We start from the raw sequence: 21,858 nt of genomic DNA on the forward strand, positions 1-21,858 counted from the left end.
CAGGTTTAAGCCTGCAAGAGAAAGAGGAGTGGATGAACTGCAGATTTTTCACATTCCAGAAATGATGTGAAAGGTGGTCTGTGTTGGAAAAGTGCATATTAATGTCTGAATTTAGTTTCCATAATCAGGGCTTTAATATCTACAGTTTTAGTGCTTGTAATCAAGAGTAACAAGTCCACATTAATTCTTTCTTAAGTATAAACATGTTGCAGAAAGCCCATATTGAAAAAGGAAAATTGCACATCATGGATCATTGAGCATGTTTTTTCTCCTCAGACTATGTGCAGCGATTGCTTAAGGCATGCTGTATTTTTCCACCACAAGCCTGTTTAAGCATGTCTGTACACCAGCATGCAAATACTTGAGAACAAAAAATAACATACAATCTCACCAACCAAAAATTGTGCCGATATACAATTCCAAATCTGCTGTAAAGATGCCTGACAAGGATGAAAAAAAAATTATCTAAAAAATTATATATATATATATAATTATATATATATATATATATATATATATATATATTTATATATATATATATTTAAATAAATAAATAAATGAAATAAATAATTTCAGGAAGCAATGATAGCATGTTGCATGCTTGTTCTCCTTTAGGATCAGACTTGTCTGTTGGAGGACACGAGTAAATGGCAGATGAAGACAAAAATCTTGTGCACTGGAGCCAGGTCGATCAAAACTTCCACGCTATGTATGCTTTAGTATTACATTGTCACAGGGCTAACCCTCTTTTGAACCATCTGATGGTTGTTTTTTGTCAATAAAACTGTGCATCGCACCAACAGGTAAACAGCGACACCCAGTGGCTTTAACTGTTGCCTCGCGTGTCCTACCGTTTCCGCTCCACAGGGGGCGCTACATCCCGGCGGAGGCCGGAGGGGGGAGGGGCCAGCCCCGCTGCAGGTCCGCTTGGAGGACCGTAAAGACCATCAAAGAGCTACTTAGCAGCGAGCAGCGTGATGATCGATGCTGGCGGTACAGCAGCAACAGGAGGACATGGACTAGCTGACCCAGAGCCAAACCGGGTGCTGACTATCACCATCACAGCCTTCCAGCTCCCAACCGGCCGCTTCATCCATGAGGGCGCTGCAGCGCCGGCGGCTTTGAGCTCGGAGCGGCGGACAGGCTCAGCCATCGGCGGCTCGCTGGGACAACACGGCTCACTCACCGGTACGACCGTGCTAGCTGAGCTAAGATTAGCCTCCGGGCTCAGACACACGCACACACACATTTTATGTTTTACTGTGGTCCGGGGGTGCGTTTAATGTCGGACAGTGTCCTCGTGTCGCTCTCGTCCTTCCTGCCACAGTTGAAGAGTCGGCGACACATCGAGCGGGTCACCTAAATGTCAGGGTGTGTTAGCTGGAACCGGCTGGATGCTACAGCTACCGTGTGACCGCCAGCTAACTTCGCATGTTTGAAGTGGCAGCTTCGGTGTTTGCTTTACGGGGGGTGGATTTTCTGCTGGGTCGCTCAGAGAGCCCAGGTGTGATGCGTTCAAATTAAGCCTGAGGCAGTCCATTCTTTGTGTTGTGTTGCGTTGCCTCCAGCTGCTTGTTATTGTTTTCATGTTAATGTTGTTAATGTTGCTCTCTCTGTGTGAACAGGGCGGGAGCATGGTGGTCCCGGACAGTGGCAGCATGGTCCCCCAGCCTCATAAAGGCAGTCCCGCCGGCCTCACGCAAGGCTCCAAGTCCGGGTGCCAGGAGGAAGAGGAGGGGAGTCAAGATCTGGCAGGGGAGGAGCTGGAGGAGGTCCGTAAACTTCAGGAGCTTGTCCGGCGGCTGGAGGTCCAGAATGAGACCCTGCGGAACCGGGGGAACAAGCCCATCATCCACATAGGGTCGAGCAGCAACAGCAACCTCACTGTGGCTGATGCCAACATCAATGAGAGGCTGACCTGTGAAGGGGTGACCACCTCTGGCCTCAGGCTGCAGCACAGCGGTGAGCTGGGCAGAGCAGAGTTCAAGCTCTCACCCCCACAGGACAGCTGCAGCAGCAGCAGTGAGGAGATGTCACCTCTGCCCACGGCCAACAGGCTGGAGGAAGAGGATGAAGAAGAGGAGACTCAGGGTTCATGTGGGGGCTTTCTCACTTTGACCTGCAGCAACGGAAAGGCAGATACCCAGGAGCACAGCCAGACACCAGAAAGCCCCTCTCAAGAGAGTTATGAGTCCGAGACACTGGCAGAAAGCGACTCTGGGGTGGACCAAACTGCACTGGATGAGGTGGATGTCCTAGATTTGGAGGATGAATGTGCAGACGTAGAGGATGAAGACAGTTGGTATGTTTCACCAGCTGTACTGTATACCCCATTTTGTTTGTGTTACCCAACACGTGGTTCAGATACATCAGATTAGAGCCGGATGCTGCACTAGCACATCCCAGACATGCTACCATCACATGTGCAACTGTTAGTGGTGGCTTCCACGGACATTTTTGTTTCAGTTTCAGTTGAAACAAGTTACATGGGCCTGTTAACTTCACCTGTTTGTAGTTCAACCATGACTCACATGCTTTTTGATTTATAACTTCTTGTTCTAAACTGCATCAGCCCCACATAGTTCAGTAACTATATACTAATACATTTAGTTATTTGGTTTCAAAGAAACTCCACATATATATAAATTTTATCCTTAATTTTGAACACTGACAGTGGTGAACATGTAACTATGAGAATATAACTCATCGTTATATTGGCATTGGCATTGCTGAAAGAGAAGAAAGTCTGATGTGATAGGTAGGCAGCAGAAGGACGCAGCAGTCTGTGTGAATAGTTTCAGAAACCGTTACCTCTTCTCTCATGTGTTTGGTTTGATTGTTTGGCTTTGGTTGACTAAAACCTAAACTTGTTTTGTGTCTGTTTGACAGGTTATGGAGAAAACAAGGGGGGGCTTAGCTGTGTAATTGAATCACACATCAAAATGCTGCAGCAGAAGCGTTATGTTGAGCCGGAGAAGAGGATATTCATAATAGAATTATCATTAGCATAAGGCTCAATGCATAAGGTTAATTTTATTAGCTCTTCAGGAAATTCATTTGGTCAAGGACCAGGCAATACTTGCATAGATATAAAACACAGTACGCTGGTTATTATTACCTGATATTGATCTGTACACCTGCACCTTAAACCTTGTTACACAATGTGCTGAAGATCAACAAAGCAATATTAGCTCTTTCCTTAATGCAGGTCAGCCTTTTAAAATCTCAGTACACAAGACGTACTTTGCTAATTTTCGCTAGTATAATTAGCAGAATATTATTAAGGAACGTTAATAGAAAGTTGATTATTAATAATCCATGTTAATTTTATACTAGCGTTTATGTTTTGCATCTTGCATTGCCTAAAACAGATATTGCATTGTGTTTTCATTGGCAACTTGAGCAGCTCACCCAGGAGGCTCAACAGCCAGACTATTCATGGGCTGTTTTTCAGTTTCACATCATTAGCCATACCATATGTGCTTTACAGGGTTATCATAGCCAAAACATCCAATAATCCAAACGGCGACACAGACTAATCTGCTCTGGGCTGGATGCTGCAGCATGGCTAAACTGCTTTGGGTGGGATTGCACAGCATGTGATCTGAAGGCCCCCTTGTGTGACCGGACTTTGGCAGGCGCTGAAATATTGGAAGCAACTGTTGGATTTCTGACCCTGAACTTAGATTTGATGCTGTTCAGCTTTACACAAAAAAATTAACACAGGCTTATTACAGTAGCCATAAGGTTGAACATAAGGCCTGGCATCGTTTTGCATGGCAGCATTAATGTTTTTGGAACTGCAGTGGAAGATGTTTCTTTTTGTGTATGTGTGTGTGAATAGGAGCGACCAGGTGCTAACCTACAACCACACTCTGCCATGAATAGATCAAATGCAGGTCGAAAAGGACGTTATTCCACATCAAACGTGGGTTTGCGTTTGAAAAAAGCAACGTCCTCACACACAGAGGCTGTGCTCTCTGGCACGTTGTGTGACCTGAATATCGCTCATTGTATTGTTGTTTATTCCATTGGGAAATTGGTCTCTTTGTGTTTGTCCAAAGAGAATATGATTTGTATTTGATTGGTGTAGAACCAGTTTAGGCCTTTTACTCAACTCAATGGATCTGGCCGTGTGAATGCCAGCTCAAAGCTTGTGGTAAGCTAATGGCTGTTTGATCTGATCCATGCAGCCCAATTTGGCATGTTGAAGAGGAAGCATAGAACTGATCAAGTGTTGATTTCAGTTATTTGGCATGCTACTTCTTCATCTGCAGTGGAATCTAAGGCCCACTGATAGCCAGATGTATGACATTTAATTTTATACACGGGGTTATCCGTCTACATCCTGAGTGTGGCACTACACTTAAAATGCACCATTTGGCATTTTAAAAATGTGTCCACACATATGTTGTCAGTGTGGCCTGCTTTTAAACGGAGTACAATGAGTGTGATAAAGCAGAAGTATTGGAGGCAGATGTAGAATGAGGATTGAGCCAGCCTGAGGTGCTGATAAGGATGTTTAAACATGATTACTTATTTAAACTATCTGATAGCATCAATTCCCAAAGACAGAAGAGCCTGTATAGCTGTTTAATGTGGGCTCTTTGCAATACCATTGAGTTCCTTTGCCAGAAAAACATTCAGTTGTTCGTGGTAGTTTGGGCTTGAGCTCAGTTAAGTCCGTATAGATGGCATGCTAAGTGCTAGTAAATGCATATTTTTCACTCCAGTTGTTCCCACTAACCCCAGGCCTGTTCTTATTCAAATTGTCTTCTCTGCACTTCTTAGAAAAAAGTTTGACAAGAATTTTTAATGAAAAGTAAATTATGCCTACATCTTTGTCCTTTTATTTACTTCAGTTTCCCTATTTCTGTATTACTCCCAGCCCCCATTTTTCCCTATGATGGTTTTGCTTTCATTCCCCTTAGTAATAAATAATTTTCTTGTCTACCTCTTCTACTCAGGCTGTATGTGTCACCTAAAAAGCAAGTGGCAGATCCGGGCCCAGAGTCTCCGCTGAAATGGTGTCGACAGGTTCTTGACCACCGCAGCCCAGAGACAGAGATGGCTTGTCGGACCCTGATCAGCCGTTTGGACCAGAGTATGTTTTTAACAAACATATATGTACATTATACATACAAAAATATGTAATCATGTCTATTTTAAAACATTTGCAATGCGAGCTTTGAGACAAGCAATCATATCATAGCAATCATATATAAATGAACAAAATTTTAGATCTAGCGAGCTCAGTCAGTCCCTTCAAGAGGCTTTCATCAAGATTAAGGCAGCTTGGTCATCACAGGTAGATGGCCTCACCCCTGTACTCTGCCTGGGCTGTACTTTTACTTTCACCTCTACTGTTTAATTGCATGCACCTACTTGGCTTTAAATCACATAACACTTCAGTACACAACGTGAATGTGCACATGGTGTTTACATCTTTGCATGTGGACAGAAGTTAGTGTCTGATCCAACAGATCCCATTTATTATTTATCCTTCTCTCAGCTCCTACTTCCTGCACACTGCAGAATCCGAACAAACATGTTATTCACACCGGCTGAATGACTACATGTAGTCATGAGCTGGGTTGAATTACCATCCCCAGGGGCCAGCTATTCTTTTTAACTTCAGCACTGAGCCATGAAACTGCCAGGTTTAGAGGAAGTTTTATCCTGACTCTAAAACAAATGGGTTAGTAGTAAAGGCGTATGAAAACATCTTTTTCCTACCTATACTATCTATGTAAATATTCCAAACATTTCTCAAAGGTCTAGCATGAAGTGAAATTAGACATTTTGTTTACCTTGGCCATCAAACTTTCTACATAGTGTATTCAGCTACAGCATAATAGTATTAGTAAGATTGTAATAGTATTGATATTCAGTATTTACAATATTTCCATCTACTTTTGGATGTTCTTCACATCTGTCTCTTTATGTCTCTCGTTTCAAATGCACATATAGTGTGTGAGTATCTCATGTCTCATCTCCTCCCCTGTCCCTTGCAGCATCGCGATGGAGGAACATGTACAGCAGCCCATCAGCAGAGGCAGGCTTGGCAGGCTCAGGCCTGATCTCTCCTGGGTACCACAAATCAACTAACAAATCCCTACTAACATGTGGCAGCTCAGGTATGGCATGACATTAACACACTGTGCTTCTTATTTTCTGCTCAACACAAAATTGAGATTGACATCAGTTACTGTGGGGATATAGATCTCTGTGTGTGCGTGTACACTAATGCATCTACAGTGTCTTCGCTCAGGGATCTGGGTGATTAAAGTGTATGGTATTTTTTGCATGTTTTCTCTTTTAAATATATATCACATATTCATAAATAGTTACTAACCATTTTCCGAAATATGTAACTTTCAAAGATTTTACTCTTACCAGGCAGCCATTGCTTATCATTAATTGTATTACTTTTTTATAATCAAAAGTCAATCCATCATAGATATTAGGCAAGCTCTAATTTTTTGCTTAGAATTAAAAGAAGACTTTTGGATAGGATTTAATTCAGGACATCGTCCCCAGTTAACAAAGAACAATAAGTAAGTACAGAGGTCCTGCAAAGGCACATGTGTATTTAGTAGCTTGTTGCATTGAAAAGGTTGCTTTCAGTCTGCTAGCTTTGAAGTGGTAGCTTTTTATTTCTGTCCAACACATGAATGGCTCGCAGACAAATATTTCTCATGGCTCAGAGCTTTCAAGTAGCTCAATACTCAATAATCACAATGATTTTTTATTTTTTTTAAATCTAAAAAGAGGCTGTCATGACTTGATTGTCTCAGCTTACTTGAGTTGATGTTGTATTACAATAAATAGAAAAACGGTGTGTGGCGGATACTTTGGAAGATAGTCAGTAGTTATGAGCAGTGTGTGTGGTTTATATTTGAGGAGATAAAAACACAGGTATATTTACTTTGGCAATGCCAACCTGTATGAAATATACAGTAAATTCATGCTGGTGGTCTTGACTTTGTAGTGGTGATCATTGCTTTGCATTCTTATTGTCTCACAACACCTGGCACCTGACAGTGCAAAGACCAACATTGCCAATGTTGTGAAACACTATAAATGGCATATCTTTGCATGAACTTGTAAGTTTTCCTTGTTGGTGGTGACCCTATCTAATGCCAGACTGTTTACATAACCAAATGCCCCTGGTTGATGATGATGTCATTTCCAGTTTGTCTCAGTCTGAGTTTTGAGCCTGGGTCAGACAGACATGCCTGGCAGAAAAACTGTGCGTACAGCTTTTCTTGCCATCATCATCAGCAACAGTCCTTTCTAGACAAATGCTTGTGGACACAGCAGGGGTGAAGTTTGAGGTGACAAGATATGAATTTACATATACTGAATGTAATTGTCAAACAGAGCTGTTGTCTACATTCATATCTTACATTTTCAAATTTTGAACTTAAATCTAAATTTGTCCTAATAAAGGAAACACTATATATCTAGCAGATTTTAAATGCTGGAGAAGAATCATCATCAACCTTGTGTTGAGCTACTCTGTTGGGGGTAATCATACAATTCTATAAATCTCATCAATTAATGCCCGACATCTGAGTTGTGACAGACCCCTGTGGCATCAAATTTTTTGTGTTTGGTTTACAAGCCACATAAGTGATGGCCTAACATTTGTTATATGCATTTTCTTGTGTGAAAGGGGCAGATTAATCAAGACAGCATTGTAGCCAGGTTTAACTGTAATTGTATACAACCAAGCAAAAGCCCCATTCACTCTTCTGAATGATCATGAAAGTGCATTGGTATCTTCCCTCCATAGAGGAAGTATCTGTAATCTGAACTATTATAATAGAGATCCTGGTCCTTTTTTTCCTCTGACCTTTATTTGTTCAGAAAAATCCCATGGGCATTATTTTAGTAAGGTAACTCTTTTACCAACACAGGTGAAATACACCCAGAAAATGTAGTCACCGTTGCTGTCATGTGTGTAAGAAACGATAGTTTGAACAGGTAACCCCACTGTGTTTACAGGTGTCACAAGCATGCAGTCAGCCCTGAGTTCCCAGTCCTCCATTGACAGTGAGGTCAGCACATCAGATGACTCCATCTCTATGGGCTACAAGTTACAGGATCTTACAGATGTCCAGATCATGGCACGCCTACAAGAAGAGAGTGAGTAGATGTGTCATGTGGTTCATTAGACTTCCACTGTAACTGTATTTCCAACCTCTAAAGTGTGGAAGACAGTGGATGAACACTGATGATGCAGAACACTAAATAGTTAAATTCGTCGTCAAACTTTGTGCACAAATTTTTGCACAGCTCTGTAAATTTGATACAAGATTTGACTCGTTTTCTGTGGGCTTTTTAAATGAGCATGAATCTGTGTGTGTGCATGTGAATGGCTCTTTGTATATATGAATTCCTTTTTTAACTCAATTTCTGCTGGCAGGTCTAAGGCAGGATTATGCTTCCAGCTCAGCCTCTGCATCACGCCGCAGCTCCACAGCATCTCTTCAGTCTCTGCGCCGGGGTGGTACCTACAGCGACCAGGAATTTGACAGCTACAGCCTGGAAGATGAAGAGGATGACTTCTGCTCCATGCCCCAGCGACGACATCGCTTCACCCCCTCGCCCTTAGGCTCACCTCGGTGCCTATCTCCTTCCATCTCCAACCACTGTCAGGAATACAGCAGCCGACTCGGGGTGCCACGCACAAGGACACCCAGACGATCTCTCCAGGGCCCCAGTGCAGAGCTGCTTAAATTTGCCAAGAGTGAGGGTAGGCTTTTACAAACAATAAATCAGACTTTGTGTTAAATTTAAACACAAAGTCAGAAAGGTCAGAGCGGCAGCGAGAGAGATGGGTTTTTGTACCACAGCTGTGATGATGTACGTCCTGTTGTTAAATGTGTTGTGTATGTATGGTTCCAGAGGAGTTGAGGCACAGCATGCCTAATCTGGCCCCACGCACCAGTCTACGTTCATTGGAGGCAGTCAGAAACAGCCGCAGCATGGAGGCTAACCTCCAGAGCTCCGGCAACCGCATGTCCCAACTGACTCACTCCCCCTCCACAGGTAACCCAGCCCTCCTCACCTGGACCACACCACTCCCCTATCATAGTGGCACCTGCATTTGTCTTGCAAACAGTCCTCTGTGTACTATGACTTTAATCCTACCACGCTCCCTCCTTTTTGCCTTTTTGATCTCTGCATGACCACAGGTAGGATTTGACTGATATGCAGCAACATTATCTTAAAGGTACCATCTATGTGGAAGACAGTGGTATAGAAGTGGAGCAGTTTAAATGAGTATCTCCAGCTTTTGGTTATATCACACACACTACAGGGGTTATTTGGTTATCAGAAAGGAAAGGCATGTCATGTTTTTTTTTTAGACATTAAGAATCCATACAGTGAGTTCTGGAGAGGAACACAGAATGAAGTAAATATAAATATTGCTTGTTTACTAGGAAACTCCACATGGCGCATTCTTAATTATTTTAATTCAAGCTTCAAATGGCAACTATTTTGGTTAATTACATTAACCTTATTAACTTTCCAAAAACTTTTAAATGACAATGACATGAGCATATCCTCAAATACCATGACAGTCTTAAAAAAAAGTCACCATCTAGAACTCCTGCATGGATCACTCTTGCTTGTTCCACAAAGTGCCCCACATGTTGTTCTCATTCTTCCGTGCATACTTACCTTCCATGACTAACTTCAGGTAATGTACATATAACCTGACCGAGTCAGAAACCTCTTTTTTCCCACTTACTAGATGATTATCCCATCACTTTACTCAAAACTCATCCTTTATAATGCTTCCACGCTTGCCTCCAACTCTTACTTATATTCATGTTTGTTTGCCAACTCAGTCTGGAGTGGGATCCTGTTATGTCTGTCTTTCACTCAAGGTATGGCTTGTAGTCGGCTACGAAGTAGTGGCCAGTCTCCACTCTCTATGCGGACTCCGGTTAAAGCTGTCACTCCAGTGGGCCCCATGGCGGCTAGTCGTCAGCCATCAAGAGGTCTGCCTGTCATCCAAGGACCGCCTGCAGGAGGGGGCCGCAGGGTCCAGTCCCCAGGCTCTGCCAGTGGTGGAGCATACATACCTGGGAGAGCCTCAGCTGGGGCAGGGAGACCTGCTGTGAGCCGAGGACAGTGTGTGCCACCAGCATCCTCCAGAAGTAAACTTTCACAACCCCCCAGGAGGTGAGTGTTTAAATAGAAACCTAATCAGTTATCAATATGGCAATTTATTTAAAGCCTGTAAAAATATTTATAGTTGTGTGAATTAACACTAACTTTGTCTTCTATTAAATAGGTCTTTGGGCATGACTAAAATCTCAGATGAATCCTGGAAAGATGGGTGTTACTGAATGGCCGGTGATGAAGGATGTTCACTGCTGCAGCCCTCACCTGACCTCTCCTAATTACCTCTCAGAATACTAAAAACAAAGCTGTTGTGTCCACAAATGTGTTGTACAACCTCCCCTTTTTCAGACTGGAGCGCTGGGCTGCACTGGATTCCAAGACTCATCTCTTTCTCTAGCATGAAACACTGTCAACACACATAGAAGATGTGTAGGCAGACAAAAATGGCACACATCTACACTCCACTTGTTATATGGACCAACTCTTGAGCTTCCAGAAGATTTGTTTGTGTCAATCTTACTTATTTTTCTATGGTAATTGTGAGAAACTGCTGGAATATAAAAAGGTTGTAATTACTGTTCTCTTGACGTAATTGATATGAAGACAATTTAAATGAAGATATTGCTGGTTTGTTAATTTTCTTTGTGAATTTCTACTAGATGAAGGTGCTGAGCGTTGCATGCTTGGTTTAGTTTTTCCTTACCCTTTCAGCTGTTGCATCATTAGGTAACTGCAATATGACAGAGTTTCCATGTGTCCCATAATGATGTGTGAATTTTTTAACTTTTGAATGATTCACAGTGAAATGATCTCGGGTTTGTGTTGTATTTGTGTTTTTGCTCTGTGCTTACACAGCAATGCAACTCCTGTAAACCACACTGCCCTTATGTACAATATATAAAAAAGGTAAAATATGGTTTGTGCCAAGGTGCATTTCAGCTGCAACACTTTCTAATTCCAGAAGTAATCTCAAGTCATTGAAGGTACTGTTAACTTACTGCATTTTCCAGGCATTTTTACTGCATATCTAGAAGGGTCTAGTGTTTGCTTTTGGATACCACTGTAATAAATATGATTATGCACGAAGGCCGTGTGCCTTGAGACAGCTATGCACCCTCCATGCAGAGTGCCTCTGAAAATTAGGAGCTGTAATGGAAAAGAAAAATAAAGTCAACCCTGAACAGAATTGGACCCCTGGTATATATATATATTTTTTTTAAAACTCCATTCTAGCTGATCTGACCGCAGTTTCCATCATATGCTAATCGTCCACAGGCTGCAGAGCTTCCGCAGGCAGCTCCGTTATCATCTGGATGCTTCCTGAGTGCATGACCAAACGCCTCCAACGGGCGCTGCACGCTCCCCTCCCCCTGTGACAAAATGGCCTACAGGCCTCATCTACCATACAAAGTCTGCAATCACATTATTCCATTTTATTTTATTTACATTTTTTGGAGGGGGGACTCGACGGCGTCTCTACACCGTGTGTACCGGCAGAGTATAAATGTGTCCCCATTAAGAGAATGGCCGTGTTAATGTAACTCTGCTCTCTTATGCATGACGCAAATAGTAAGGGATCAGCGGTAAACGAGGCCACGCATTGTCTGCCCCCCGCCCTCCCTCTGCTTGTCAGGAAGCAAGCTGATTGGCCGAGGCCTAGCAAAGAGTGCCCGGGGATCCAAAACTGCAGGCCGCACTTAGCTTACCGTCAAAAACAAACCAAAACAATAACAGACAAAACTGAGAAGGGGGACAAACGCCGATAGAGTCGGGAGACGACGTTATCAGGTAAATTTTTTTTGTGTCGATTGGAAGGGCATGCGGAATAAGACGCAAGGGCCCAGTCGGCCGTGGTGGGCCTCTTCCAGCCTTTTCGAAAAACAACATGGAAGATAATGCGGCACAAGCTGCGCCAACTAGCTTAGCAAGCTAGCTAGCCAAACGGATGACCGTCGTCGCGCAGATGAGAGCGACATGTCAAAATTAGGCAAGTGGGGTATTTCGGGTTGCTGCTTGTGTTGAAGGTTTCATTTGTGGTGTAGACGTTTGTCAATTTCACGCTGAAATTGTGAAATGATTTTGGTCATTGTCTCTCTTATATTAGCCATTATGCTAAAACAAAATGGCGCTCAGAGGACCAGCCCTAGCTCGCTTGCTAGTTAGCTCTGGTGGGTGGAGGGCGGTAGCCGCCCAAGAATGCATTGCATAATATCTGCGGTACTTTCATTGGCGGCCATAAATTCGTGCAGAGTCTGAATAAGACTTTTCCCTTCAAGACGTCTGGCAGCACAATAGTGTTTTTATCTTAGACTTGGAGGAATCGGGCACCCAAAGCGTTACAACTGACCACTCCAGAGCTGACATATTAGGCTCATTTTGAATCATCATGTGAGCATTTCCTCCCGCGTAAACAAGCAGCACTTCTCTTCAATGAGAATGAGACGTCAACACCGCTGCCCCTAGCTTGTGCCCCCCTGCACACTGAGCTGGACAGCCTTTGTCTCAACTGAGCTCCAGCCATCAGGCTCAACCAGCTCCAGGTGTATTGCTCTGTCTTGAGGTTCAACCTGCCTGCAGTACTTCAACCAGGCAGTGGATGGTGCCATCAGTCAACAACACGCCCCCTCACCTCCTCCCCAGCAGTAGCAATTATAATTTGTTGCCTTGTCTATTTTCTTGATACCGAAGCAATTATGTGGGATGACACTAGTGCCTGCATTATAATCGTGGATCCATGTATAAAGTTTGTTGATATATTGAACTAATTACCCCGGTCTCCATTATCTCTCTCCCTCTCCCCTCACACACACACACTAATTGTTTTGCTTCTTTGTCAAGGGATTGGTTACCTTGATGGAAGGAAGCACGCCAGATACCCAATTTGTTTTATTCTAAGGGTTTTGTCATCAAATGTGAAGGTCTGTATAGACTATGACTACGTTATCATTTGCATTCAGTTTCAGAAATTACCAAAAATAAACATTGTGCAAGAGAACATCTCATAGACTTTACACTGTAATTTTCAGTCTTTTTCTGAGTGAAGACATGGATCAAGGAGGAGGGGTGTTGGAACTACACACTCAGGAGCTAAAGATGCCCCACGCTATGATCATGCAAGACTTTGGTAGGTAATTAAATAGAACAAGGTGACATTTAATTATTACAAACATCCCTTAGTTTTATTATTTATTTTCAAATTTCTCCACTGTTGAAATGGCGAGGAAAAGTAAAGCTTTGATTTGTATACTAAAGACTACTTTATGAATTACATGTCCATTTTATGAAGTAAATTAGCCTACAGCTAGTTTAACTAGTTAACTTAGAATTTACTCCAAAGTGAGATTAGAGATACTGTCCAAGCATTTTCTAACTATTGGTTATGCTATGTCCTTTTATTTTTTTTATTTTTATTTTTATTTTTTTTTTATTATTTTTTATTTTTACAGTTGCTGGCATGGGAGGTCTGGCTCACATTGACGGGGAGCACATTGTGGTGTCTGTGCCTGAGGGCATGCTTCTTTCTGATGTGATGACAGATGAGGGCATCCTCCTCGAGCATGGTCTTGAGGTGGTGGGAGGCCTGGAGGCAGATGGGGTTGAAGGACTGGAGACTGAAGTTGTGGAGAGCTTACATGCAGATGTAGATGGCTTAGAGGCAGAAGTGGTTGAAGGCCTACAGACAGAGGTTGTAGAGCTGGAGGCTCAGGTTGTTGAGGGCCTAGAGGGTGAGGTCGAAGTGGAGGGTCTTGAGGCACAAGTGGTAGAAGGCCTTGAAACTGAGGTTGATGTAGAGGGTCTAGAAGCTCATGTTGTTGAGGGCCTTGAGGGAGAAGTAGAAGTGGAGGGTCTAGAAGCAGAAGTTGTTGAAGGTCTGGAGGTAGATGTGGAAAGTCTGCAGTCTCAAGGGGTTGAGGCCCATGAAATGACCAGTGAAGACATGGTGCCCTCAGAGCACAGTGTGATCATGCCTGAGAACATACTTGGGACAGAAGTTGCAATAGAGGAAGCTCTGGACTCCCACCACCACCATGTCCTGACCTCAGACCTTATTCAGGATTCAAGCCACCACCACGATGATATGCCAGACCAGGTATTTGTGGCAGAACTACTGTCTGAGCACCAGGACCACAACACCCTAGATCACCAGCTTGTGTCAGAAGGCTTGATGGTGACAGAGGCCAGCTCTGAGACCATAATCCATGAACAGCTGCCAACTGAGGGAGTTCCCTTGCAGACAGACGAGGACGATGATGCAAGAAGCAGTTCAGAGGATTACCTCATGATATCTTGTAAGACAACTTGCCATATGATAACACAACTTAGATTAATGAACACTGTTCTTGTGCAATAACCTGATTATTATAATATTTTAGAAAACTAAATTTTTTTGTATATTTCATGCTGCAGTGGATGAGGTGGGAGAGAAATTGGACATAGGAGACACTCCCCTTGAGATCAGCACTGAGGTAATGGAAGATAAGGAATCCAAAGAAGAGGACAGCTCTGAAGTCATCAAAGTCTACATTTTTAAGGCGGAAGCAGATGATGATTTAGGCAAGTAAACTAACCAAATTCTCAGTCTTCTAGAAATGCATAACATCAGCAAGAAATTACCTCAAGATTTATTCCTGGTGTAGTGAATATAGAGAATGCCTTGAACATTATTGTCAATTCTTCCAATTTAAAGGTGGGACAGAGGTAATTACTGAGGATGATTACCAGAATGGCCACCCTGACTTAGAAGCTGCCTCATCAGGCAGACTGGGAGTTGGCCGTGACAAGATGGTCTACATGGCAGTCAAGAATCATCCCAAAGAAGAGGAAGATGATGATGAGGATGACAGTGACGAAGATGACGATGATGACATTAGTATGTATCTATGTGAAACAGGTCTCAATTGGCTGTGTCACAGGTTGTGTCTTTGTAAATTAGATGAAGTTTCAGTAAGTACATTGTTACAGGAGGTTGCTATGTACAAGTCAGTTTGCACAGCAAATGCTGCCTTGTCTTGGATAAATAATGTCCCGAATGTGGGACAAGCTCTGGTTTCAAGCTAATTTTATTTGGAAGGAAACCACTGTTAGAAGGCCCTTTCCTTAAAGTAAAACAATTTTCTCTGTCCTATTCTTAATATGATGTAAACCGTCATGTCTGTGCAGGTAATACCATTGAGCAGGTGAAAAATGGGGCAGCTACACCATTTCTGCAGATTCGCGAGAGCTTGGGCACCAACCGTGCCCTTAAAGCCAAAGCTAAGAAAAAGAAGAAAGGAGAGACACGGCAGTGTCAGACGGGTATGATTAAGATAAGATTCTGATTGACTGAATGATATTGATATATGACATTATAACGCAAATGTCTACATTGAAGGTTAATTACACTATTCTAACTTGTGCACTAATCTTCACATTTCTGTTTCAGCTGTTATCATTGGACCAGATGGTATGCCTTTGACAGTCTACCCCTGCCACATATGTGGGAAGAAGTTTCGCTCACGAGGCTTCCTCAAATGCCACATGAAGAACCACCCCGACCACCTGCTCAAGAAGAAATACCAGTGCACAGACTGCGACTTTACCACCAACAAGAAGGTCAGTTTCCACAATCATTTGGACAGTCACAAACTGCTCAGCCACAACAGTGAGCGGTCTCCAGAATACACTGAATACACACGGCGCTACCATGAGTCCAGCCCCCTGGGCTCTGACAAGCTAATCGTCAAGGACCGGGAGCCCAAACTGCATCACTGCAAGTACTGCGATTATGAGACAGCTGAACAGGGCTTACTCAATCGTCACCTGTTAGCTGTGCATAGTAAGAACTTTGCACACGTTTGTGTTGAGTGCGCCAAAGGCTTCCGCCATCCATCAGAGCTGAAGAAACATATGCGGACCCACACAGGTGAAAAGCCCTACCACTGCCCGCATTGTGAGTTTCGCTGTGCAGATCAATCCAACCTAAAGACTCACATCAAGAGCAAGCATGGAGCAGATCTGCCTTTCAAGTGCAGCCACTGTCCCCAAGCCTATGCTGATGCACGGGAACTCCAGCGTCATATAGAGATGGTCCAAGGCCACAAAACCCACCAGTGCCCACACTGTGAGCACAAGAGCACTAACTCCAGTGACCTAAAACGACATATAATTTCTGTTCACACAAAGGACTTCCCCCATCAGTGTGATGTGTGTGAGAAAGGTTTTCACAGGCCCTCAGAGTTGAAAAAACATGCGGAGACTCATAAGGGTAATAAGGTGCACCAGTGTCGGCATTGTAACTTCAATGCTCCTGACACCTTCACCCTGAGCCGCCATATTTTGTCCTTGCACACGAAGGACCTCCCCTTTAAGTGCAAGCGCTGCCGGCGAGGCTTCCGGCAGCCTGCTGAGCTGAAGAAGCACATGAAGACACACAGTGGCAGAAAGGTTTATCAGTGCCAGTATTGTGAGTATAACAGTACGGACGCTTCTGGCTTCAAACGCCATGTCATCTCAATTCATACCAAGGACTATCCCCATCGCTGTGACTACTGCACCAAGGGCTTTAGGAGGCCTTCAGAGAAGAGCCAGCACATAGCCAGGCATCATAAAGACATGTTGATGTAATGTCATTGTGCACACAAACACACTTTTCCCGAGCAAATCTGTGTCACACACCCAGAGGTAATTTTAGTATATTAACAAAGAAGTGACGGATGTAGGCTGTTGACAGAGGCAAGAACATCATAATTGCCGGTCTGTGTTCTTTGTTGTAATGGATGTGAACAAGAACACATTTTATAGAGGGGTGAAGTCTAAAAATATGGTGTGTACACTGATTGGGACAGCTGTAAATTGTGTTCTGTTTTGTTGCAGAAAATCACATATGAACATTTATTCAGGGTCTCAAATGTCTATATTTTTATACCCACTCAGCTGAGATGCTGCAAGATGATGACTGTCTTGTAAAACAGAAAGTGGTGCTCTGTGAACGTCATGCCAGTTCAGAAGATGATGTGGACTGAGAACAGGACACGTTTTTCTCCACAGTACCAACTAGTATCTATTTTCATTATAACCAGCTTTTACTATGATGTTTGTGTTCAATGCCGTTCAATGGTCTTCGTTCATGCGTTCATAAGTGGTTTTCAGTGACACAGACACACATTACGCACCTTAAAAAAAAACAAAAAAACATTTCATTAACAACTCATCTTCCGTTAGTTAAAAGTTTTTCTCCCAAGCCCAAACATTTGGAGTTCCACTGCCTGAATCATGTATATTATAGGCTATTCTGTTAAATATATCTTAGAATATTAAACAGACATTCTCTGATCTGCTGAGCAGTTTCTGGCAAGCAGGGGGTGGCTTAATTTGGTATATTAGTAGAGTATCCCTTTAGTGTACACATTTCTGACACAGAAATCTGCTATTATATCTGCAATGATGGTGTATTAGATGGTTGGCTATACCTCAGCTATTAAAGACCTGAATTGGTTATATTTGACTTCCACTGCAAGTTACATATGTGTGACATTATTTATGACACAGATGTGCTCTGAGCTAACCATTTGATTGCAATCATGCCTTACATCTGTTGGTCTTTATCCCTTGAGCACTGATGAACACAGCTAATCAAAAAAAGTAAGTGATTTTAACTCTCAAACATGCTGTATCAATACCATTCTCCCAGAGATTGTGTGTTTGAGTCAGTAGAAAGCACTTTAATAACTTTCTTTTCTATTTTAATAACGTGTATGTGGGGCTGTGTTTGTGTGTATGTGTGTGTGTATACACACACACACACACACACGTATGCATATATATATATATATATATATATATATAACCCTCCATAATAAGTACAGAGCTTTGTGAGTGGGTAAAGGAGTAGATTGGTTTGAGCGTCACCTGGCAGGCGGGCATGTTCCATTACTGTATCAAAACTGAATTGTCATTGAAAGTGGTAGGTGAAAACCATTTATTGTTTTGTTCTATGGATAAGTGATTGGGTTTTGTGTTTTGTTTGTGCTCACTAACAAGTTTCCCATACCCTAGTCCTACAGTCCTAAATAACACCCAGTCCCCAGCATTGGATTATTCCCTTGAAGTCAGTGATCATCATAAGTATGCCTTTAAAGTATGCACATATGCTGTTTCCATGAAATTATTTGTGGTATATATTAAAAATTCCTGCATTTTGTGTACCTTAGTCTAAACTTTTTTTCCAGTCTGATTGTGGAAAAACTACTGGTGGGGAAGAACCAAAATAAACAATTATCTTTTTACAATTTTTGTCATTTCTGTCCTGCACAGAAGAATCAACAAAATGTCTGTTGAAATGGATACAAAGACCTAATGAGGTTTCTGTGTAGTTTGCGCTTTGTTGAACTGTTAGTTTTAATTTCATAGATAATTTCTTTACTAGAACTGACACAATACAAATCAATAGTTTGAAGTCTCAATTCCTCCATTTGACTTAAAAGGAAACTCAGTTAATGGATGGCATCATGGATTGCAGCGTTGATTGAGATAAAACTAATAGAACCATTACTCTGTTGTCTTGTGTGAAAACGAATCACTAATCAGCCACTGCTTTCTAATAAATCGACTTGTGCTGACATAAGTTGATTTATTATTTAAAGGCCTCTAACGTCTGTTTTCAACGGTAGCAGTCACTACATTAGTTCCAGCAAAACTTATTGTCCTAGTTTCTATCAAGTCTTTTGGTGATTAAGAGTATTGAAATGAAGTTTCACTTGATCACTGTCTCAGCTTATCATCTTTGCCTCCATGTTTCTGTAAAAATGCAGGATTTAGAGCACAGGCTGAAGTTGTACTGCACTCCAGTGCAAATCTTCGAATTTAACGGGCACAGAGTGAAAACTATACAATCATCTGAAAGCTCCAGACTTAAAATCCAGAGTCACCAAATCCACCTTAAGTCAAGCGCTTTCCCTTTAACTCAATGGGGGCATGCTGGTTCTTTCCCCTATCAGTGGCTATGATGCAATCCTCCAGTTCAACAAGTAGATTTCATACTTAAAAGCAGCATACTAATATCTGCAATCGGCAGCTATTGTGAAGTGGATAGTAACAAAAGGCACCGGGGCTACTGTAGACATCAGTTTTATTCGAGAATACCAGTAAAACAAGTGTGTGACTGACCCTGACCCTGAAACTGAAGCCACAAGATAATCAGCGATCATTCATTGATAATAGTCACCTATCATACATACATGCAGCACATCAATGTTGACACATACTGAAGCTTTCAGTAGGAGTTTGACATCATGGCTTTACAACAGATATCAATTATGCTTTAAATTCAGACCTAAAACATCAGAAGAGCGAGTTATCAGAGAAGTGAAAGCAAAAACAGACAGTGATGAATGGGGAGCCAAATTAATGAAGCTGTATACTCAGCCTATTCAACTGGCAGCCTGTGGGCCAAATCCAGCCCATCAATCAAGTGCAAGCAGCCCTGCAGATCAAATAGGGGTCAGCTGGAATTGATGTAAAGTCCTGTGTCAGGCCAGTCAAAGAATTAGTGATGCTGGATTGCAAGTGAGCTAATGTACATTTGGAGATAAAGATCTGGAATAAATGCATAATAAATTTGTTTTACAAATTCATCATTGCAAAATGTGTCTCTTAACACTGATTTATTCAAAACAATGCAAAATTTGCTGCTGAAATGTTACTTAAAAATATATGATGATTCCTATCTTAAGTAGTTTTTCCTTTAGAATAAAAAAAAAAAAAAACAGACAACCTTTGGCTCTCCACAAATGCCACCAAAGCAACATAGTTGAATATTCGTATTGTGCAATTTTTACACAGTTTACAGAGAGGACTTTTTTGGAGTGACCTCAGAGAAGGAGGAAATTATCACTGATGAAATTATAGGTGTAACTAGAAATAGAGGTCAAAGCAGCAACTGAGTCAGGAAGAAACTGAAGTCAACTGATTTGATTAAAAAGTTGGCTGCATTAATTGTATGTGTGATTACTGTGAAGACGAGGCAACGTCTTCCTAGTTTAATGTCCACTTTAATTCAATGAACATGCTCCTGTCAGATCAAATGACTGCAGTGCTCACTCAGTCTCATTATTAAATGAACTAACATTGTAGAAAAATATATCTCATTGAGGCGTGCTGCTGAAATGTCTCATCATGACTTCTTATACATGTCCGTACCACCTGCTTGGAAAGATGTCTGATGTCTTATTGAGGGAAATGAAACTGTGCAGATAAGCTCACATGGACACCGCAGAAAGGACTGAGATAATAGATGCCTGTTCGTTTTTCTTGATCCCACAAATCACTTACTGATGCAGTTGCCAGCACGAAGGGCTGAGAAAGCAGAGGTCTGTGTACAGACATGTCTATTAAATTCTCTGTAGTAGCCCCTTGTTTGCCCCTAAGTCATCAAAGGAGTCAATATGAGTACCACTGTTTTTCATGCAGATTTAGCAACACTTTATATTTCCACTTCCTGTCTGAGTTATTCTGCACCACTATCACTTTTCAGTAGGTTGAAGCTCTGTTTAAATCAGCAGACCGTCAAACACACACACACACTGTCGGCTACACCTAACAGCCTCCAAAGGCCATCCCTGTGATGAGCATTGACTGGCATACACAGATAATCCAGCTGTTGCAGAAGGTCAAACTAATTTATTTGATGTAGTCATTTCGCCCACATTTCTGAGGATCAATGGTCTGTGGTGTGGATGTGATTAGAATCAAAATCCGGCTAGCGTGTTGGTGTGCAGGGATTTTAGAGCCAGCAACTGAAAAGAAATAAATCTCACAGTCATTTAATCAATTAGATCAGTGGCTCGGCTTAACATTTCACTTCCACCCAAATATTTATACATGATTCTGGATCAGAGTGTATTATTTATTGAAGATTTTAGTTTAGACTGCACATTTTGGTATGGGATAAGTCCCTCAAAGAAAAATGAAAAAATTCACGTGAATGTCCGTCTTCAGGGGTCATCCCACTGGCAGATTGTCTTGCCATATTTCCTCCAGTTCCTGTGGCAGCCCACATAACCAGAGTCGTCCGCGACAAGGCTTTATACCGCCGCAAGTTTCCTGGAAACTGCTGGGCCCTGAGGGAAATCAACACCAGATTGCTTGGAGACTGGCAACATTGGCCTGCTTATTAGCCAGAGAAAGACCCAAGTAGTGAACATCAAACTCGTGAGAGAAAATAGGAGCCAATAAGACACAAAAAGCGTAAATAACAGGCAGCTCAGTCACACAAATGACTCATGTCCACTTAGAAATGTTTAAACTGCAAATAGCATTTGTCACCTGATGAAGCTTAGAAGTATTTTAAAAGGAAATGGACCCAGACTTGAGATTGTTTTGTCAAACTTCAGGGTGTTAAAGATGAGATCGTACCAGCTTATCTTTTTAAGACATCTGAGCAGCATGAAAAAGCAAGTGTTGATGTCACAACCTCATATTTAAGGCAAGCAGGGGGAAACTTCCATCCTTCTGCAGATTGATGTGAAAACAGCCATTAAATCATTTTAGTAAAAGTAGCAATAAGTCAAGCACATGTATAGTTTTAATTAACGTAATGGGGCAAACTAACACATAAAACTAATAGTTCCCTTGCTGCCAGTAAGAGAGAACATTTCCGCTGAAGTGTTCACTAGATGTCACTGTTATCCCGTGCTTATTTAAGACATGTCTGCTCTGATTGACTGAGAGCTCCCAAAA

The 21,858-nt window shown here is 42.2% G+C and overlaps 2 protein-coding genes across 3 annotated transcripts; both read left to right on the forward strand.

The window, feature by feature from the left end:
* The first annotated feature begins 896 nt into the window (after nt 1-896).
* LOC115049512 (SLAIN motif-containing protein-like) lies at nt 897-11,322 on the forward strand. 2 transcript variants are annotated; one of them, XM_029511780.1, is made up of 9 exons: nt 897-1,188; nt 1,626-2,302; nt 4,968-5,104; nt 6,015-6,137; nt 8,011-8,151; nt 8,432-8,761; nt 8,914-9,057; nt 9,903-10,200; nt 10,313-11,322. In XM_029511780.1, the coding sequence occupies exons 2-9, from the start codon at nt 1,635-1,637 to the stop codon at nt 10,365-10,367; spliced, it is 1,896 nt and encodes a 631-aa protein (XP_029367640.1). In that variant the 5' UTR covers nt 897-1,188; nt 1,626-1,634; the 3' UTR covers nt 10,368-11,322. The 2 variants fall into 2 exon arrangements, with proteins under 2 accessions (XP_029367640.1, XP_029367642.1); XM_029511782.1 differs by having other exon boundaries at nt 8,432-8,755.
* A 462-nt stretch (nt 11,323-11,784) lies between these two features.
* On the forward strand, nt 11,785-18,410 carry znf711 (zinc finger protein 711). Its single transcript, XM_029511779.1, has 8 exons — nt 11,785-11,931; nt 12,982-13,061; nt 13,170-13,267; nt 13,590-14,432; nt 14,551-14,697; nt 14,831-15,013; nt 15,304-15,438; nt 15,566-18,410. Exons 3-8 carry the CDS (start codon nt 13,189-13,191, stop codon nt 16,744-16,746), a joined length of 2,568 nt encoding a protein of 855 aa, XP_029367639.1. The 5' UTR covers nt 11,785-11,931; nt 12,982-13,061; nt 13,170-13,188; the 3' UTR covers nt 16,747-18,410.
* Nucleotides 18,411-21,858: the final 3,448 nt, after the last annotated feature.

The sequence above is a fragment of the Echeneis naucrates genome, chromosome 10, assembly GCF_900963305.1.
Source record: "Echeneis naucrates chromosome 10, fEcheNa1.1, whole genome shotgun sequence".
Classification (NCBI taxonomy): Eukaryota; Metazoa; Chordata; class Actinopteri; order Carangiformes; family Echeneidae; genus Echeneis; species Echeneis naucrates.

Coding starts and splice junctions, on each gene's coding strand:
- LOC115049512 (XM_029511780.1), top strand. CDS start 1,635: ATGGTGGTCCCGGACAGTGGCAGCATGGTCCCCCAGCCTCATAAAGGC. Junction 5,105..6,014: donor GATCAGCCGTTTGGACCAGA/GTATGTTTTTAA, acceptor TGTCCCTTGCAG/CATCGCGATGGAGGAACATG. Junction 8,152..8,431: donor GGCACGCCTACAAGAAGAGA/GTGAGTAGATGT, acceptor TTCTGCTGGCAG/GTCTAAGGCAGGATTATGCT.
- znf711 (XM_029511779.1), top strand. CDS start 13,189: ATGGATCAAGGAGGAGGGGTGTTGGAACTACACACTCAGGAGCTAAAG. Junction 15,014..15,303: donor AGATGACGATGATGACATTA/GTATGTATCTAT, acceptor ATGTCTGTGCAG/GTAATACCATTGAGCAGGTG. Junction 15,439..15,565: donor GACACGGCAGTGTCAGACGG/GTATGATTAAGA, acceptor TTTCTGTTTCAG/CTGTTATCATTGGACCAGAT.